This window comes from Bombus fervidus, chromosome 10, assembly GCF_041682495.2.
Source record: "Bombus fervidus isolate BK054 chromosome 10, iyBomFerv1, whole genome shotgun sequence".
Lineage (NCBI taxonomy): Eukaryota > Metazoa > Arthropoda > Insecta > Hymenoptera > Apidae > Bombus > Bombus fervidus.
The window spans coordinates 7,648,045-7,669,814 of record NC_091526.1 but is presented as its reverse complement, the minus strand read 5'-3'; the positions used below and the strand labels follow the sequence as shown (position 1 = coordinate 7,669,814).

The following is a 21,770-nucleotide window of genomic DNA, read 5'->3' as shown; positions in this document are numbered from 1 at the left end:
GGAACGCCTTGAACGAGATTACGGCTGGTGGCTGGCGTCGAAGTGGCCGCTTCCCTTTTTCCTTCTGTCGCCAAAGATCGAACCCAGCTACCCCTTTCGAACCGTAAATAAATCCATCCAGTTTACGCGTGCCAGGGCAGATGTTGCTCCGCTCGTGTCTCGGTGACGAAATGAAAACAGTCCAAGCTTGGGAAACGTCTTTTCAAAGCATGGACAGTTCGAGAACAGGCTCGATTATGCACTTTCGAAAGCGCGTTATGTTTTCTTTAAGTGGATACTGCAGGCAGAGTTTATTCGTTTGTGTGTTGTTTTGAGTATAAGATTGTTGGAAGATTTAGATGCTTATTCTGCGTTTGGTTTTGTTGGGAATTCGTGGTATTCTAAACCTGTTAGCCAAGAAAGACGAGGTAACTTGTCATTCGAGTTGCTAATCTCTTGGATATAATCTCTTTATTTGGAGATTTCCTGTCTTTTTACGTTTCCTGTCGTTTCCTCTTCGAAATAAATTACAGTAGGACTCGATTTATTGTAACAAAGTTTCAAGTTTAACGCTTGATCAACTTAATTTCTTTCAGTTGAATCTACTTTTCTGAATGTGAGTTTCTATTAGATAAATAAAAATAGTGGATACTGAAAACAATTGGCGAACTTCTATTATATGAAGCTCAATTTATAAGCTGTTTGTCCCTGATTTGCTCTAGATACAATTGTAAACTATCTGTCCTTCGATATATCCAGGAATAGAAGAATTAAAATCAACCTAATAGAAATTGATTTGTCTTTATTCATTTTTAACTCCGCGATTATAGAAGTTTTTCCTTAAGGAATGATTCAATTAACAACTTATATACTAGACACTCAATAAACGCATATTTCTAACAGAAATTGCTCGGTGTACCTATTAAACAAATGTTTATCGAACAACACCCTATTCGCAAACACTCGTCGATTTATAGAAAAGTGCAGTATACGACCATTTATTTTTATCGAACGTGTACGAACGCAAACGAAACGCGAATTTTCTTTGATATATCGATATTGCTACGATCGCCTGCAAATGCTCACAATCGTTCGCGGTTTTTCGCTTTCGCGTTTTCACCGAAATAAATTTATCCATTCATACATTAATCTTAAACGTTTGAAAGGAGAAAAAGAATAAAATAGAAGTCTAGAAAAAATAGAAAATAGAAGTGTATGAAATAATTGCATAGGTTAATCGGCCTATTGTTTCATTGTTACGAACAATGTATGTCATGAAAAAATTTATGGCGACTGTTACGTGAACGCGAGCAGAATTTTGTTGTTCGCCCGTGTTTGCAGAACATTCGCCTAACAAAGCAAGCGATGCAATTAAGTTAAATAAGATTAATGCTCGGCGTGATGCTACAACTTCAATGGCGAGGCATGTTTCCGCCGGTCTGGTGCAAATTCGTACGATCGCCCGTACACGAGACAACGCGAGATTAATTGCATCGAAAATGCAGAAAGGGTTGCGCGTAGAAGGAAACAAGGCAGTTTTGTTCTGGATTCCCTTTACTCGATACAGGGCTTATCCTATTTGCCTTCATCAATTTTGGAAATTCTATCGCCGTATCGGCGAATCCGCCACATTCCATGTTACCCTAGCGGTAGATACGAAGGTGTTGGAACTTAACTTTGAGACTTGGTATTTGAGCAAAAAACTATCGAAATAAAAGATGATTGTACCTAATGATATAACAGTAATCCAGTGCAGAAATATAATAAATATTTTTAGTAATAAAATTTAACCACTCAATATTTTCATTTTGACAAATTTAAGCTGTGATACCTTGTATCGAATCGTACGCTACTAGCTAGAAATTTGAAAATCATTGCGTGTTATATAAAATTCAAGAATTTCAATAAAAATCAACTATGTTTTTAGTAAAACATTTTTGTACAATGTTCATCGACTAAAATAAGTTGTTATTGATATACCTACGTAGCAACAATTTAAAATAATAATAAAATTAGATCGCTGGTGTGTATCTTGTAAAAGATATATCATATTCATTGCTATTCATTTCTTCCTATAAAACAATTTCAAAATATTACAAAATATTTGATCGTGCATCGTTTTTGTTGCTTTAAGTTTAACGAGACTCAACTGTCATTCAAAATTGTCATCTAATAACTCATCCAACGAACGTGACGTCCCACGACAATGTACTCTGTAAAAAAATCTCTAAGGCTAGTAAAAAAGTAACATGCCTGTACCCAGCTGCTAAACAGCGCGCCGCATCGTGTTCCGTCAACGCTTTAACGACCTCAACCCTATTTTCTAACCCTCGGCAAGCACTAAACGATCAGGACGTGGAACACGCGCGGCGGTCCCCCTGCGTTCAATGAACCGATGACGACTGGCAGCTGCAGGATTCTCAAGGACCTCCACCGCTTCTTTTTTTCAGCAACCCGAGCCCTCTTGACCTCGTGCCTCCCGTTTTCTTCTTCGCCGACATTACCATAAGCGGTAACCGATTTCCAAGCAGCCGAAAGAGACGACCTCCCAACGAAACTCGCGACACATACTCGTGAACTTTATTTACTGTCCTCCTCCTTTGACTTCGAAGAAACATCAAGGTTTAAACCTTGCTCAGCAAAAGCTTAGCATTTAGGATAACTGCCGCTAGGCAATGTGATACATTGATGATAGGAGGTTTGCCAGTAGAGAATCGTATCAGTGGGAGTGCAAGATAGCGGAAATCGTAAATTTAAACAACTCCTTTCCAAAGGGGAATATTTGAGAAACAGATTCCTAAGCACTGTGGCAATATAAATAATACAAATTTTTGTGGCGTTTTATTGATTTCAATCAGTTAAGGGCTATTACCAGATACACCCTGCATAGTCGATATAGATTTTAGAATTTTCCTTCTTACAAGTTTATGCGAGATTCTGTTGGTTTCAGCGCTATAGTTAAGGACTAGCATCGGACACGTCCTACACCGTCCGTACAGGATTCGAGTTAGGTTTTACTATTTTTCCTGTTTGGAACAAGTGTTGAACACCCCGAATCCCCACCGATGGATTTCTCTGATGATAAGCTCCCCATTGATGTTCTACATCTCTTGATGGGCGTTGTCCTAAATACCAAACTGCAGTCTGTCGTTCTTATCCGTATTTCGCATCGTCAGACTCTTAAAAACGGTACGTGCGAGCGATACGGTGTTAGTAATTGCGATAGGATCGCCCGATTAAGACGTTAATTAAAGATTGACCGGCTGTTCGTTTTCTCTCGTTCGCGTGGAAAAACTCCTGGTGGGTTAATTAACTCGTGCCACGACCAACGTGGCCGGGTATTGCGCCTGGTAAAAAGCGTTTAAGGATTAATCATGACCCGGTAAGACGAGCTGCTCACCTGCGCGTCGTGGAAGCCTCGCAAACGACCCACGGAACATGCTTAAGTCGCGAGGGTAGTGCACTTCTTTGCATGCTAGAAGACTGGCAAAGCCAGTAGACGTCCTGATTTCTGGCGTCGCTAATGAAAGAGAATCTCTAATGCGGTTGATTGCTCGGCCGATCGCTACCCTACACTCTGATTACTTTTTTGCACCCAATGAATGTTGGATACTTTTTTGCCTTCCATGATCGAGCGATGAATATTTTATTTTCGAGAAATTTATGAAGAATTCGTTAGCTTGTTCGTTATTCGATATTTGCTGAACAGAAGATTTTTAAGAATAAAAATTATATATTCTTTGAGAGAACTATGGCTGTCAATTTACAATTATTGTTCATTAAGATTAGTCCTATCAACTGTAATAAAGTTATTAAGAAGGAAATTAATAGTTTATTTTCAAATATACAGATTAGTAAAACATAGTCATTTTCCTCTAGTTTTAGTAAATTCGTATGCCCGTTTTTAGTATCTAATTTAAGCAATGAAGAGACTCAGTGTAGTCACCTCTTATTACAAATTGTTTACGATTGTTCAGATGAATCAAGTGCATGTTATATCTCGTACAACCCTTATTCAAATACAGATACATCATTCGAACACCAATATCAAAATCGATCATACGATTTGTCTGAAAAAAATGTTTCCCAATATATTCGATTAGCATTCACGAGACGATCGTTTAGGAGCATTCAGCCCGAAATAGTACGGTTATAATGTTTTGACGGTGGTATAGACGTCGCGTACCAAACCGGCGCATCGACTAATCGGCATTAATGCGATAATAACGTCGAGCTGCAATCGTACGTGCAATTGAACGACCGTCGATAATCCAATTGGACTTTACACCAATTGGATGTTCCGATGGAAGCGCGGCCGGTCGTTTAATCGACGCCACCGTATATACATCGTTGTGGTTTTGTTTCCATGGTCGGACGCCTGAATTCATCTACTGGCTGGTTGTAATTGCTTAATTAGGTCAGCCGGACAAAAAATAAGGATGGGATCATCGACGATTCTCCGGGAACATACAAATTGTCGTTGATGTCACCGAAATATCGTTGGTACGCCGCTTCTATCGGAATATTACGGTTAATCTCGTGGTGAGCATGATCTCCGCGAATGAAAAACAAGATTATACGCTCAACGATTGCGACGCTATCGGGATATTCCCTTGATATAACCGTTTAAAGCGGATGACTTTAAAACAAAATTATTACGAACTTTTCTCTCTTTTCGTCGTTTATCTAAATTCCAATATCGACAGTTTTTATAATGAAACGCTGACAGCAGGTAGATTTTAGTATGCAACAGGTTAAACGTGAATTTTTCCGAAAATCTGTGCACGTTCACGTTGATCCCCTCTGTCAATTTCAATGTAAAGAGATCCCATATAAATCAACTAATTTCTCATCAAACCCTCCTGACCCAGAATCAAATTTCACTCAGCCATGCGAGTACAATGCCACTATAGTGAAGGGTTGCTCTACTCTATTCCGGCTCCACGATTGAGTTCAATCGGATACAGCTCGAACGTCCGATAGTCTCTTACGAACAATGATGTGCATTTAATTGTATGCCTTTAGGAACACGTATATCTAACACTATACAGGATGTTCGTATACGTTGTCTGTACTTGGATAGATTTCCAGCCATCCATATTAAAAATTGAGAAAGAAAATTTACCACTCGCGCATTTCTTTGCATTTGCTTGTATCAGAGGTTACTTTTTAGGATTTGCCTATCTAAATACAAAAAGCGAATATTTATCATTTTTCTAACGAATTTGTAATAACGGATTTTTCATTAAATAAATAAATATTCTTTTAAAACATGAAGTAATTTTTAGAATTTGTTCATTCAATGTAGAAAGTGAATGTCTATTAATTTTTTAAATTAATTTATAACTTCTGATGGGGTAAAATAAATTGTAAGGAGAAAAGTGAGAATCATACACAAGTGTACAATCTCAAGTTTTATAGGTTTCATGTGTCACATGGAAAAGTGGTTACTGCCGGATTCGATCGGTGATACACTCAGGACGATGCAGGAAAGTACTAACTCAATTCTACGGTGTATATTCGGGGAGAATCCGGTCGTCGCACGTGAGAACGTGGTCGTCTACGAATTTCGATTTTTGTCCCGAATTCTAATTCAAAACCTCGACTCAGACCCTCGAGATTTACGTGCGGGGACGATGTATATATCGAGATTTCCTCGATCTCTATATAGGACAGGTGAAATGTTATTGGTCTAGAGAAGCGAGGGACCTCTCAAGCTTTATTACGAAGCGTTTCATCGGATGGCCTCAAACTTTTCAACACAACTTTCGCTAAAATTAAGTATACCCTCAAAATAAAAACACAGCTCTTTGTATCATAAAATGTAGCTTGGCAATTTTCATTTATAAATTAAATCCTAGCAATTCCTATCCATACTAGTTTAGAAAAAAAGCTGTAAAGTTTGAAGGAATTAAAAAATTGTTTTAATAGCAATTCTTTTAATAAGAATTCTGGAATTTAAATAAAAATCTTTTTTATCCTGTAACAATCTAGAAGAAAAGTTCTAAGATTACAGGAAACTAGGAAAGAAACCTAAGAACCTTTTAGCTTAATAAGGTCGCAAAACTCTAAATTAAATTCAAATAATTTTTGTAACATGTAGCAACGTAAGAAGATATTCTCAACTTCAATGAAATTAAGAAAGAAGCCCGGTAGCCTAGTAGCTGTTTAAAGATTTCTATCACGCGCACGATATTTCACTGGCCCTTCAAGTGAATCAAACTGACCATCGCATCTGGCTTCCCTCGTACACCAAGTTACACTGGTATTTTGTGAATCGCTGACCCAGGTCACGTTCATTCATGCCTCAAATTTGGTGGCCTTTGAAACGGTTTGACGGACGTGAGGGGATCGATAACAGGGTCAGAGCTACTTACCGCGACTTGTTGACTGTTAGTCGGACTAGGGCTCGGACTGGGTGTCGAATTCGGGGTTGAAATTTCGCCTGACGTGGGAGATACCGAGCCTGCGGTGACGGGGCCAACCGTTGGAAACGCTCGAGCCGGATCTGCCTGCCATTGCTTATGGATTTGCTGCGAGGTATCCCGGAATCTAGCACCCTACGAATAAAGCAGCAAATCGTTAAAATTCCACAAACGATTCACGACTAATAAAATGCGCTATAATATCGAGATTATTCTAATTATCCTGAACCAAGGTAGAAAGAAATAAACGTGTCTTTAATTAAGCGATATAAACCCCTCTCCTTCATAGCATCGAATGTATCTTAGTCGGAAAATTCTGTAGTTACAGTATTAAAGTCAATTAATTACCGAATTAATTACCGAATTAAAAGTCAGAAGTAAAGTCAAAATGTTTTAATTAGCTTTTAGTCCTTGCAAATGTGCGTACTGTATAACACAGTTCTGTTTTTAACAGAAATCAAACTATATATGTAAAGATATACTGTTCTTTTAATTTTGTTTAATTTGGACTGTAATTTTAATTTCAGATTATAAGAACGATTTATTAAACACGGATTCTATGTATGTGAAATATTCGAACGTTTTGCTTCAAGTGTAGTGTGATAGCAGAATGTATAATATAATCATTGGAAGATGATAAAGCAAGATGAGTTAAAAGTGTCGTCAAAAATGACGAATGGTAAACATACGAACCCTCGAGGAATCAGACCGCATGAATCGTTTACGCACACCTTTATATATCGTAAATCGTACGATGACATACTTCGATTAGTTGCGGATATTTGCCTTCGAACAATTGTATCGTGAACGATCGCTCGGCACGGTCCAGTGAAAAACTGATTTCGAAAGGCGCATTCATCTACGTAGTCGTAACCGAAACGAACCTCTCCCAAATGAATTACCTCAACGAGAGAAATCCTTAAACAAGAGAAATCCTTAAACAAGAGAAAACAGTATATCACGCCACTTCAAATTTCAAAGGTGTTTAAAATAGCCGTGTTAGTTCTTTCCTTTAAATTCTGCCACGGTTCTTCTAGTTTTACGTCTTGGTGACGTCTCCTTTTTTCAAGAAACAAGGGAAGTTTTAAGAAATGTTTTAAAATGCTTTAATATATAAAAATATAATATAAAATATATCTTTTTAGACATATATATTGTTTTCAAACTCAAGATATTTTTTCATTCTTCCTCCAAAGTTAATGACAGAAAAATATAATCAACTCGAAACTAATCTAAAGGATATAATAGCATCGTAGATGGTTCGTTTCAAGAAAAATTTTGATATTTTTTCGTATTTTTTTATGAGAATGAACCACGGCATGCAAGAGGATTGAAGAAAGCAGCCTGAATGTAATTATTGTAACAGATTTGGTATTTCTACTGTTAAGGAAGCATGTATTTTATACCTTGCGTGGAGATTTAAGGGTTTCAGATATTGAGAAACAACGAAAGATCGCGTGCTACGGTACAGTACGGCCAAGAGGAACATCGTTGCTCGCAGTACAGTAATTATAGTTACGCAACAACCTGCTATAATAGCGATTAGCATAGGAGTATAATGGGAAGCGTAAGTGGAGCTACTCGGTGTACACCACACGAGAATAAAAAAGAACACAGTTGTTTCTCTCTCGAAGGCTCTTGAAATAAAGTATTTTTCCATAGCAGGATAAAGAATCGACAGAGTCGAGAAATCCTTTCGTGCCGCGTCGAAATTAATTTCACGACGAATGAGGATAATTCACGGGCCGGCGCTGCGTTTACCCTTAAAATTACGAGCACAATGTGCGCAATTTCTTCCATCGCGCGATGGTTAATTGCGCGTGGAATTGCACCGCCCGACGAAAGAAAGAATCGCGGCCGCTGTTTTTCTACCAGGTTAAATACACCATACAATTCAATCTTCTCTAAATTCTTCGTGCGTTTTTATTTCTCTTTCCCTTCTCTTTTTATTCTTCCATATATCTCTGTTTTTGTTTTTTTCATTCTCCCTTTCTCTAAATAGAGGTGTTAACTTGAAACGTGTTGAAATTTTGGAATATGAAAATTAAGAGTGAAAAAAGAAAAGAAATAATCGTTCGTGGCTTGTTATTTTATTCGGAATAAAACATATCTCGTGTTTCTTTTCCTTCTGTCGAGTTGTACATGAATTTCCATACGCGCGCTTCATTAATTCAACAACGACGGGACTCGTTTAAAAATCCAATCTTCACGCATGTTTTTACATGCAGAAGAGTCTCGCGTTCGTTTCACTAGACTTCCATACGAAAGACGATCAATCTTTCTTCGTGTTGCATTTGGAAATGAGCACGATCTCCCGACAGAAATAAATCCTGCGTTTGAATCGTATAGAAGTAACACTGCGAATCTTTCTCAAATTAAATTTCCGAGGATTTGAAACACGAACATCGAAATTTACTCTGATTAAATATATTTTTTTCCAATTTCTGCGCTTGATTACAAACTAAAGCACGTTCGTTATTCCTCGTTTAGTCGTAATATATCTTGGCTAAGATTGCTTTTTCTAGGTATGTATCTGTAGCATTAGATTATCTAGCGCAAATGAAACTGTTTTACTTACAGAAATTAAAGCTGAGTAGAAGAGAACGTTATTGAATGGAATTTTACAGGATAGAAATTTACTTCTATCGTTAACGTTTTACTTCTACCATTTCTATTGACTCCTTCCAATTCTATTGGAAATTCTTCCTTTTAGGGAAGATTAAATCCAGAAAATACTAATTGTATCGTACAATATGCAAAAATATATAAAATACCTAGAACACCAGAATTATCTTTCAGCGGAGTAGAGTAACTTTTGATAAATGTAAAAGATCTCTATTTACAATCTATCTCTTTAGTTATATCCAAAAGGAAAATACAAATTTGTGCAAACATCCACAATTTATTTATAATACTTGGCTCGGTGCTCTATTCATTGCAATATTTTCAACAAATGTACGACCCAGAAAAAACCACGTGAAATCTTCAACATCTTGAAAATTCTCTTTCATACAATAGAGAGTGGAAACCTTCCCGAAACTGAGTTCGAGACTATTTGAGTTATGACTGTTGCACAGTGTGCAGTATGGTATATGTCTCGACGATGGTTCGTAAATGCGGTACGTTTATCTTCTTCATGATATTATGGCGAAACGAGCGCGAACAAACGTACGAATTAGAGGCTAACGGGAGCCGCGATTGAACCTCTCGTCTCTGGCAACGAACCTCTGCAGCGTCGAGTGATCCAGCACGATCGAGATCGACAGATATATTCACGGTCTGTCCGGTATCGATCCCGTCGATCGTGAGGGTCGCTTACTGGAATACGGTACATCGCGTTTACACCGGCTACGATTGCTTCTCGTGTAAATAAAGGCGTGGTTTTAATTAAGCAACAAGGAAGTAACACAGGGAGGGTATAACACGTGCAATTACGTAACGAGGAAATATAATCATGTAAGAAGGTACATCTTAGACGAAATATAACTACGTAAGTCGGTGCGTTTCATAGGTAAATGCAAAGTCGATAAACTAAATGCAAAGGCAAACAAATGATAATTATGACACTTTCAGAGATTACGATTTCTACTCGGGATTATTCCAAGACTCTGCGATACAAAGTGTTCATGGTAATTGCGTAGATTAATAGGATGCAGTGAGAAAGAACCGACTATTCCAAGAAAACTCTTCGAATTGGTCCGAAAGTTATCATAACTTAAGTTATCATGTGGAACTTGGTAGTGTCGCTACGGTTCGGCGATGACGTTAAGATCGTATCTTGTTAAATTAGAACGAGCAGACATAACAGTTCCTGGCAGACGAATTGACACGCTGGTTTTTTTTTAAATAAGATGTTTTAATCGTTCCTTCTCAATTTAGAGAGACGGAAGTTTTCGGAAGCTTTTTTGCAGAATTTTTGGATACGTTGATCAGTTTGACGCAATTTAGAATAGTTCTTTCTACATATTGAATTAAGATCTGCATTGAATTAGTTACAAATCTGAATGTGGAACAAATGAAAGTACATATTTTCATAAGAAATAAATAAAAATCGATGGTGCTACCTCCGAAGTCTCGTCGACAATAATTTGAATAACAATAGCTCCGGTAATTGATTGCCAAAATTCATCAGATGCTTCACGCTCCATAATTTCTTTCCCGATTACCATAAACCTTATAACCTCGTTCTATCCTAAATCCATCAGCTTTTTAAATATCACGAAAGTGCTAGACACGTGTCCAGAGAGTCCTCGAAGCAGCGTTACACAAAAGTGCACTACAAACTGCATGTTAAACCAATTCTATCCTCGTTCTTATCGTTCCACTCGCTCCACTTTCAGTCACTCGAACATAGTTGTCCTCTGCGTTGCTCGGTATGCAATTACGTCAAGCGTTACAGCCACGAGCTTCGGGGTTCGAGCCGGTAAAAAATTAATTGTCTCTAATCCACGCTGTCGTTTGAGCAACGACAACAAAGATCACTCGTGGCATCGGGCGAAACGAGCAAAAAGATTAGTCGAGAGCTTCTCGTTCAGCTGCATAGGCGTCAATGCGGTCCAATCAATTTCCCTGTTGCTCGTAAGTCACTCGAGCGTGTTCCTCCACGCGCATATATCGACATACGGGTGTCCTTGTGGACGTGTTGCGCGAACAGGAATTACGTGATAGATAACGGTTAATCTTACAGCGTGATCTCAATGACCAGATATCGACGTTGATAAAGGAAAACACGAGACCAGAAGAAAGAAAACGCGAGACCAACTTTTTCCTAGGCCAATGTTTGACGCGATCGCCTCACACGATACGTTCCGTTCGGTTTACCTAATTAATTTAAGGGAAATCAGCATACCGTGTAATCGATTTATCACCGGAAATTTCAGTTCGTTACATATTGTGTTGGATTATTATTAATTGCCATGGGTAGATTAGAAACGCTGCCGAAGATATCGGAGTCAATTAGCCGGTGCGTCGTTCGAGAAAAAGTAGATACAAGATTCCGATAGGAAAATATCACTTATCGAAGACCGTAGGAGTTCCCCGTGATGCGACGCGTTTCATTGGATAGAGCGTAATTACGGGACGTTTAAACTGAAATTGATTAATGATCGTGGCCGCGACTCGCCACTAATGCGCGATCGAGCTCTCGCTCGAAAAATATCGCTCTAGTATTTAACCGTAGGAATTATTTATCTACGATACCCTAGCCTTGTTCCGGCTGAAACATCAATTTGCATTCTTTCGATGACGTACAAGCCACGTGGCTTAATGGCTGCCTGCAAAAACACAGTGACCTCAAGAGTATGATATACTGCCGTGCTATTCAGGTTTATGGTTCACGTTATTTTTTTTAACTAGCTACCAATCTTTTTATTATGCCGACCAATTTTCTCAATCTATTGACTCTATATAAAGCTCCAGATAAAACTAAACCGCTTAAAACGCCTAAATTACGGTTTAAATCGAGTTTACGTTTCTAAATAAACAATTCCTAATAAATTCTAGCTAAAGAAAACTTATCGACTATTACGATGCCTGTTTTAATACCTCGCTAAAGAGATGATCCAGCTCTTTTCGTGACAGCTTTGCCTTCATCCCGCGAGCATTCCTCGCATCGAACTTGCCCAGAAGCCAACCAAATTACTCAGCCAGCTCGATCTTGAACCAAGACGAGACGGAACTTCTTTACAAGCCTTCTTTAACAGCCACTGTTGTTCTCTGCTCCTTCTTTTTTTTTTTTTTTTTCGTTTAGACCTCTCTGTCGCGCTCTCAGAACCCGCTACTTCTTTTTAGATACACAAATAGTCGATGACGCGAGGCGAAAAATGCGACAGAAGGTCGCAAGCTAATGCCCGTATCGCACGATCGGTCTGCGCTTTTCGTTCGAGTCGACATAGTCGCGTCGACTGATCTCGTGTTACTGGCTCTCCCTTCTCTGTTCGATCCACGAACTGGCTCGATAATAATTAACGAAACGTCGCATCGACGACGGAACGCGTCACGATGGATTCTGCAAACGAAATCGACGGATGTGACCAATCGTCGCCGCTGAAACGCGAGCACGACGAATTATATTCCGTCCTTGACGAACATGTCAGGGGCTCGAAGAGGCAGTTGCATCGCAATTTTTCGCTCGTCCGCAATTCCACGCCCTAAATTCGCGTGACTTCGCGCAGATAGGCCAGCAGGTCCTTGCGAAAGCGATATCGATTCGCCGCGTGTCCTCTTTCGCCGTGAAACGGCCGCTTTTACCTCCCGATGAAAACGCTCTGACGAAGCACAAACGTCGAGTGCCGATCTAATCCAAGTATTCGATGATCTGCAGATTTTACATGAACGTGAATAATACAGGTAAAATGGAGTTACAAGGAGATGAAAGGATGATCGAGAGATTATACGCGTAATACGAATGTAATAATCTTATTGTTATCGAAGGAATCGAAACTTTCCTTAATTCTTGGCGAACATCAGATATCGTATAGAAAAAGATGATGGATTTGTGTGAGAACAAAGCGATGATTGGGAGGACTTACGCGTGTAAATTAAATTCGATACCTGCATCGTTACTGGAGGATGAAATATTTAGTAATTTCACGATGAATCGCGAAGGCGGGGAAAAATAAACTCGTGAGAAAGTGGAACGATAGTACTTGGGAGATTATGTGCGTAACGTGACAATCCTATTTCCGACGAAGAAAGTGAAAAGTCTGCTAGGATTTTTTATCCCACGAATCATAGACGCAATGAGAAAATAATCGAGAGATTATATTTTTTATAAGTCGAAAGCGACGATTCTACTGTCATTGAAGAACAAATTATTCTGGAATATTCATGGTAATATATAGAGGCAGAAGAAATATACGCTCGTGAGAATACGAAACGATGATCGGGAGATCATATGCATAACGCGAACACGATCGCGATGGTCTTATTGTCATCGAAGAATGAGGTCTTCGAGAATTTTTCATGAACACGATGAATTGTAGAGGCGGAAGAAAAATGATCTTGCGCGATGATAAAACTATGATCGAGGGAATACATACATCGAACGCGACAACTACCGTTGTTGGAGAACGAAATATTCGGGAATTTTTACCACCAACTGTAGAAGTGGTAGAGAAATAGATTGCGGAGGAGATGTGAACGATAATCGAGGAAGTATCGGTGTGTAACACGAACGCAATAATTACATCGTCGTCGACGAACGAGATCTTTAAGAATTTTTCATAAACGTGGAAGAGAATGGACAACTAGTGTGAAATGATCGATAAGTTTTGTGCACGATATGAGTACAATAATTTTATTTGTCGTTGAAGATTCACAATTTCGAAAACTATCCATAATTCCAATGAATTGTGGATATGAAACAAGATGAACCAATACAAAGATGAAACGACAGATTATGTGTACAACTCGTATACAATAATCTTATTATCGCCATGATAATAATAATGGAAATATGAACTCGTGCGAAGGTGAAGGATTATGTGTGTAATTCGAGTCTGTAACAATCTTATCATCTAGAAAGAATAAGATCTTCGTAAACTTCCCCTCGATATAACGTATTGCAGACGTAAAGAAGAATTGGCTGAGCGAGAAGACGAAACGATGATCGAGGGATTATGTGCGTAACTCCATTGTCGTGTAAGAGCGAGGTGTCCGGGAATTCGGCAAGAGTTTAATTAAATTGGATCGATCCCTCACCCGGGAATTCCAAGCGTTCGATCCAATCTGCTATTTGGAGACCCTGTCAGCCTTCCAACGTAACTGGTCTCAACGCCCACGCGAAATTACCAGTCTTTCCTTCCCACCCTTTTCCCTCTCTTTCTCTCTCCTCCCTTAGACCGGTAACTTCCGCCGGTGGCATCTCGTATTTCAGACCGGTACTGGATTTCGATCTGCCAGCCATTGATACCGAGCACGGCGTATAAAACGTGTATGGTTTCTCAATGACACCGGAGAAATCGGTATGATCGAGATTCTCACGAGTTCGAGCTGACCGATTCTCGTTCGGAGATTCTTATCGATCTATCCGGAGATACTTTCTGCGGTATCGTTAATCTGTCTCGTAAATTCTCCAATCTGTCCGTGAGTATAGACAAATAAATGATCGAACCAAGCTGCGCCACACACGCAGGAACGAAAGAAATTCGTCCAAGAATTCGTGGAATTCTTTATATTGCCTACCGCACTTTAAACGGAAACTTTCAGTCCTGGACAGACACTTTTCGATGATATCGAGCTGTCTGGAGAGCACAGCCAGCTATTTCATTTTGAGTAGGATGTTCTACTTTTACTTCCGCTTCTAGATCGGTTTGTCGAATTTCTATTTGTCGCGCGAGCTTCTCGAGGGAAACTTTCATCTTTTGATACAACGTGCATTATTTCTTTCAACCTCTTCTTTGATACCGGAGACAAATTACTTTTTCGGAGATTCACTGTTTTCTCTATAGTCGGCCATGATCATTCGTCTATCAAATGTCACTTTGAAATTTCTTCATATCGAGTTTCATAATCAAGATTTGCTATGAAAAACGTTGAGACTTGTAATTCCTTGGTCTCGAGAAATTCGTAACTTCCGAAGAGTTTGAAGGGAACTTCGATCTTACATCGATGTAATATTGGTTACCTTTTACAATTTTTTTCCGATACCAAAGAACAATATCCTTTAAAAAGTTCTGTATTTTCTTCCACCAACTATAATCATTAGATCATCGAATACCAGCCCCTTTTTCGTATAAAATTTCATAGTCGGGTTTCACCTCAGAAAACAGTCGAAACTTATGATTCCCTACCCTAAAAAGATTCCGATAATTTTAACCAATTCGAAGGAAACTCGACTTTATATAGATAACTTTCCTCAATATTCTCCAGAAACAATACGCTTTAAAAAATTCTTTATTTTCCTAGCCACCAATCACGATCATTAGACCATCAAACACCAGCTGTGAATTTCTCATATCAAATTTCACAGGCTTCGCTCCTAAAATCACTTTGAACCTTATATCCCTTGACTGAAGGAAAGGGTTTCGAGCGAATCCATAATATTTAACGGCGAGGATTCTTCTGGGTTTTTTGATCGTCGTCTTGCAACGGCGGCGTTTGCACGTTCTAAACTCGCAAAGAGATCCACGTGAGAACGAAGCCGGACATCTCTTGGCCGCATAGCTCGAGGGAGGATAAACGACCTCTCGCTCGGCAGAGATCGAGATTGCACCGGCGGCTGAAAAGCTCGCGAGATCTCGTGTACGGTTCTAATTTAACCGTTGGACGCCGTTTGTTCTCGGTGACAACGGCTTTGTCCCTTCTGCAAGAAATTCAGGTTACCCGGGTCGACGTGGTGGTGGCTCTTCTTCCTCCTCTCTCGGCAAAGCAGAGCCAGGAACCGATCGTTTGGCTTCGTTTCGCGATACGCTGGCTTCACCTGCGCACGCCTTGCGTGCTATAACCCGTTTCTCACGACGTTATCGTGCCACCGCGGGCACCCACGTTTTCCCGATAAAACAATATCGCCGTGTGGCTTTTTAACGAGCAACACAGCGGCAACTTTTATTTCGTGTCGTCGGTTCGTTGCGAAATCGACGCGGGCCGCCGAGGAACAATCGAGAGTTTCGTAACACGCGCGCCGCGAGCATCTGCACGCGTCGTGCGGTGAATAAACATCGACGTGGAAGTGTACATTGTCTGCCACCGAAAGCAGAATCGAACGTTTCCCCACATACGAGTTTCTACTTTGAAACGTACATGTCTACTTCAGCCATTTTAACACTAGAATTAGTGACGGTTGAGAAGGGAATTAGAATGGAGCTATATGAAAAAAGAATGTACAATGAGAGGGCCCCCTCTGTTTTATGAAAGATAATGGAAATGTCTAAAAAAGAAAAAAAAAAAAAAAAAACCAGCATTATAAATCCTAATACTTCCTTAAGTATTATAACACTTGCGGTAAATTGGTCTGAAATTTTCCCACTACGATTATGACAGTCGTGTCATATTACGCTGTTAATTAAATATCACGAGGCTTTATATAACGCGCATAGCATATTCATAAAAGTGTTCTGTGGTAAGTGTTCGAATATTTCCGTGGTATACGAAAAATTATAAATTGGTTGTTTTCGCTAGCCTGAAAGTTCTAACGTTAATGGTACGTGACGCGTTAGATTCTAAGATAATTTTGGAATCTCTGCCCACGCGTGCCCGACTATCATTGTTAATTCACGCACGTCTTTCTTGACAAGGTCGCGCGATTTACGAGGTTCAAAAAAACTCATTGGAAAATGTAGAATCTACCAGTGTCGGAGCAAATAACGCATCATATTCATATTAACGATATTTGTTCTCTTGGACATTTTGCATCATAAATACTGATTTTTAACGTTGCAGGTATGAGAGGATTTATTCGATATATTTTATGAAGTTTGAAAAAAGTTAAGAATACTTATGTATGATGTGAAGAATACTATGATAAATTATTTCTCTTTAAAACATAGAAATTTTTGTCTCTGATTATTTTAATAAATTTCCCGTACCTTAAAAAAACAATATCAAATTGCAACGATCTAAACCCTTAATGGGTTACAGTTGAATTACTCTACAAGAACCTAAAGTACCTACGACAAGCTTCGAGACGTCAAGATTGCAAATTAGTCAGGCAGATTACGCAGTATACTTTAATCTGCTAGAAGTGACTAAGCCGTTTTATCCAATTCCACCAATATCATCACACATGAATCTACGCTACTTTCAACAGCGTGAATCTTATCAAAAATTCGAATCTTCGCTTAACAATGGTCGATGAGGTTGAAAAGAGAAACAAATCGTAACTTCGTCAGAGTGATTCATCACGGGAGACCGAACACTAAATTCTCGATCAAGTAGAACGATTGAGTACCTCGTTCGCGAGATGAGCAATCGATGGATCGTTTGACGTGCGTGCACGCGAAAACGCGCGAAATGAACCGAGTTTCACACGAGCTCGAAGACGGAACTGTACGCTACGTGCTCCCGCATGTATCCGCGTAATACGACTGGCGAGCAGCAGATCGTGGAGCGAACGATCCGCTTCATCACCAGCTCGTCCTCTTGTACGAGCCGGCGATATTCTTCGTAAATATTTATCCATCGCTCCGGGAGATAAATCTGTACCAACTATCTCGTATAGATATCGTAGCCAGGGAGCTTGCAACTTCCTTAATTTCTCAGTTTCCGCCGCACCACCGACGTACAGAAGAATAAAATTTTTTACGAGTGACGTCACGATGCTAATGACGCAGCTCACCGATTCAGAGATCGACGGATCGGCTTAATTGAATTGAAAGCTCCTGCAGAGTGCTCGATTTTAATGGTGCTCTCTGGTGGCCGCCCCCGTGCCCCTCTTCAAATGCAATTTAATTATCGTGGAACGTTGTCCGCTCGTAAAAGCAAACGCACCGAGAGTCTCTCGCGAGGACTTAACGAAACGACGTTTCGAACGAGCGTAATTCGATCAAACGGGGCCAATTTTACCGACACAAGGGTTAATCGTTCACCGACACCGTTCGACGTTTGCAAATCTCCGGCCGACACTTTTGGTTCGTCGATTAATCAACAGCCACTCATGTGGACCTGTGATGTATAAAACGAATGGGAAACGTATAAACATCGATATTGGAAACCTGGTATTGAAGATCGGGTAAACTACAAGCACAGCACATCGACGTGAATATCACATTTTCGAATGGGAACGACGCGAAGTGGCAGGCTACGGTTAGCTGGAACTGGCAATTTTCCGCTACTACGGAAATGCCCGTGGTCTCGAGACCTCTCACGCGACGAACGTGCGCTTACACGTATGCGCGTACCGCAACTGGCCGACCGCGCGAAGATCACGCGGCACAAGAAGCTAGACCGTGTGTCGCATGTGCCATTCCCCTGGTACACGCGGCTCTCCTCGCTCCAACGACCTCTTTGTCGTGGATCACTTCGTTGCGAATGCAGATCGCATCTATATACCTCTTCCTCGTCGAGTTTCTCGCGAGGGAATCGAAATTGAACTAGAACTCCGTAAACGGGAACAACTCCAGTCGTTTTGGGTGTTCAACTGGGTATACTTTTACGAGAAACTTAACCGTTATAAAGGAGAGTTTTTGAGAAACTTCCTACGAACTGTTCTGTCGTACTATGGTGCATGTTATTGCCTATTTTTCATTCTCACTTTAAACTCTTGAAACGAGTATCATTCTCAGTTTCCCAGGGAATCATCGTAGCTTTTAATGGAAATTATCGTCAAATTTTTTCCAACGTGGATCAGTGTTAGGAACTTTGAACGTAACGTTTTTTTTTTTTTTTTTTTCATACGAGAATGGTCTTAGGCTGTACGTCTTCAAAGGATGAATCTTCATAACGAGTCTTTGCCTTGAAACGTCGCGCCGCTCGATTTTAGTCGTCGAAGTCCGCTTCCTTCTTTATCGCCGCAGTTGTCTTCGTAATTCCTGCAAATATTGTCGCGGTGGCTCATGTCGCGGGCATCGAGGATAAGATCGGAGCGCAGGAACGTGGACGAGAGGGATCAGGGTGGGGACGAGACTATAAACTGCAGCAGAAGTTCCTGCAGTCGCAGCGATGCGGATTGAACGCCTGCTGTGCTTGCGTAACCAATCGGACCTTGTGCTTGGCGGCAAGAATTATGAACTCATGGACAAGAAATTGGACCCGCTCGGACCCAGTTCGTCCATTCTGCTCGAATATTTTACCACCCGTCGTCTTCAATTTTTCGGGATCTTTCATTGCCTTCTTTTTGGAAATATCGACTTTACAGGTTGAATGATCGCTTAAATATTAAAAACTAATCGAGAAATTCTTTTAGATTTTGTTTATGCAACTTCGTGATACACCAATTTAAGGTGTACTGTTTGGAAAGATTAAGCAGATTTTTAATGTTTGAGAAGATTAAATACGAACATAATACAAATTTATGACTTGTCTCAGCAATTATTCGGATATTCATAATCTGATAATATTGAATATCCTGGTGATTAAGAGATATTTTTGAAGCTCTTCCGTTCGACTTCGTGATGTTTCCGTTGAATATTTGGAAATATTGACAAATTTATGAGTTGACTGAACGATTGTTTAGACATTAAACAGCGATGGAGAAATACTTTTGCAGTTTGCCTTCGCAACTTTATGATGTATCGGTTTGATATTTACAGAGATCGGTAAATTTACAAATTGGTAAGAGATCGAGAAGTATTTATCAAGTTCATCTATGCAACTTCATGACGCATGGCTTTGATGATTAAGGTAAATTTTCGTAGATCGAATGTATAAATTGTACGGAGCCTCGTTTTGAATGGGCTGTCACTCCAGATTGATGTAACAACCGGTTCTTGGGTAAGTTGCCGTTCGTTGCTGCCAATGAAAGAGAACGTAATACGTTATTAGCGTCTTGGCGAACGCTTTAACAATCGGCCTTCGCAGGAACGGAAATTGCGATAACACCAATAACCGAGTAATCAAGATCGGCAGAGTCTACTGTAGCCAGATGCGGGGGGTACGATCAAGTGCAGCCTGCACGTGCGAATATTAAACAGTTGCTTCGTGACAAGCATCTGTACAGATATCAGCTATCTGTGCTTTTAATCATTTTTCGTCCTGTCAGTTATAAAATGAAGATAACCTTCGAGTATCGTGGTACCTGTACACTGAGATTCATATAATATCGTCAAAGCTTGCAACGTCGAAACTCATTTGGTTAACCTCATTTGCAGTACACGGAAAATTTTATAAAGCTTCCGTTGAAGCATGGCGAAGCATACTAACAAATAACCTGCCAAATGAAATTTTGTCCTGTTAATAACATATAAGTACTCAGCAAGTAGCGTCTGTATAATATAGTTTTTAGTCGTATTATATCAGAGTTCATCACATTCTCTTACTATCAGATGTAATTTCTGAAAATATTGCAATTTTGCACAAACTGCTGTCTCTACTCATTGTTGTTTTAGTTACTTATATTAGATGGTAGTTCTTTTTATTTATACTTGCGGGCGATCTTTTAACATGGAACTTGTTTTAGTTACTTATATTAGATGGTAGTTCTTTTTATTTGTACTTGCTGGTGATCTTTTAACATGTAACTTGTTTGTCAAACTGAATATTACAATAAATTAGTGAACATAATGCCATTGTATTCTTCAAACGTTTAAACTTCTCCTTACTTACTTTCATGCTTTGTACATGCCCCGAGTACAGCGTCAATAGCATTGTGTACAGAAGTATTTTCATCTCATAGAATTATGTGAATCTACAATATATATATATATACATTATTTATGCGTTCTAAAACGAGAACTTAAACAAAATTTCCTCTACATAGTTCCACAATTACGTTCTACTCCAAATCCTTATCGTACGAATGTATCGCAAGGTAGGAATAATTGTACGTAAGAATTTATAAATTTCCCTTGAAAAATTCTCATAATTAATCGATTAAAATACTAATAACAATTCGACATATACTGGTCTATGTCGAAGTGTAGATACAAAAATTCTCCAATTTTCTTTGAAAAGTCCGAATAATTAATCCACTAAATCCATCACACTTTTCTCGAAGATTCCAAGCAGCGTAGATCACAGTGCGGAATTCATTAAGGAAAGTCGGAGAAGTACCAAGCGAGAGCCGCGTCGAACAGAAGAAGGTGGGCACGACACCCACGTTTGCCGACCACGTACAGGATATTCCAGCGTGGAAGAAGCGGAAAAAGGCTCCCCTCGTGCGACCCACGCGCGTGTAACCCGTGATACTCCGACGGGTAATGCACAATCGTTTGCACGAGGAGAACGAGTTCCTTTCTGACTGTGCCGACATATGTAAACACTGGCTCGGGGAGGATCGGCCCCCAAAGGGTAGACACACATCATCGAGGCCATCCTTCTGGCGAAGGAGTTGCGAACGTCGACCACTGCGCAAGGACGCGGCACAATGGAGTCATAAGGAAGTCGCCTCTGAGTTATGAGACATTGTTTCACTGACCTGTCTCTCCGGCATAATTGCATGCCGATCAGATTGTTCGCGGAATGTAATTTGTTTCTTTGGTCGGCTGGTATTCGTCGTGTGTTCCACTGCTTAATTAAAGCTCTCAACGGCAATTAAAGTCCCAAAATGATTGCCTTTGGTTATTGTTCTCACTGAAGAACGGCTGGTGAAAGATGATTGAGAAACGGATGACTCAGGGGAAATTTTAATTTGCACAGCGCTGGCGAAAGTGTCGTTGACATCCGCGGGTGCAGCTATGAGTGCTGTTGCGAGTTAGAGAATTTAATAGAGATACGCAAAGTGAAAATTACTTGGCGATAAACGTATTTTTTGCGTGAGTTAACGATTAGCCT

The 21,770-nt window shown here is 39.9% G+C and overlaps 1 protein-coding gene across 12 annotated transcripts in view; it reads right to left on the bottom strand.

Annotated features, from left to right (window-relative positions):
• Positions 1–21,770, bottom strand: part of By (focal adhesion protein tensin) — a 181,172-nt gene that overhangs the window by 73,219 nt on the left and 86,183 nt on the right. For 6 of the 12 annotated variants that reach the window (XM_072011589.1, XM_072011587.1, XM_072011586.1 and 3 more), the window contains one exon: positions 6,357–6,539. The exons of 2 other annotated variants lie outside the window; for them this stretch is intronic. In XM_072011589.1, coding sequence (XP_071867690.1) covers positions 6,357–6,539 — 183 coding nt within the window. Of the gene's footprint in view, positions 1–6,356; positions 6,540–11,948; positions 13,608–17,292; positions 17,545–18,055; positions 18,237–21,770 lie in introns of those variants that run through there. 4 more of the 12 variants (XM_072011592.1, XM_072011588.1, XM_072011591.1 and 1 more) reach the window with 4 other exon arrangements.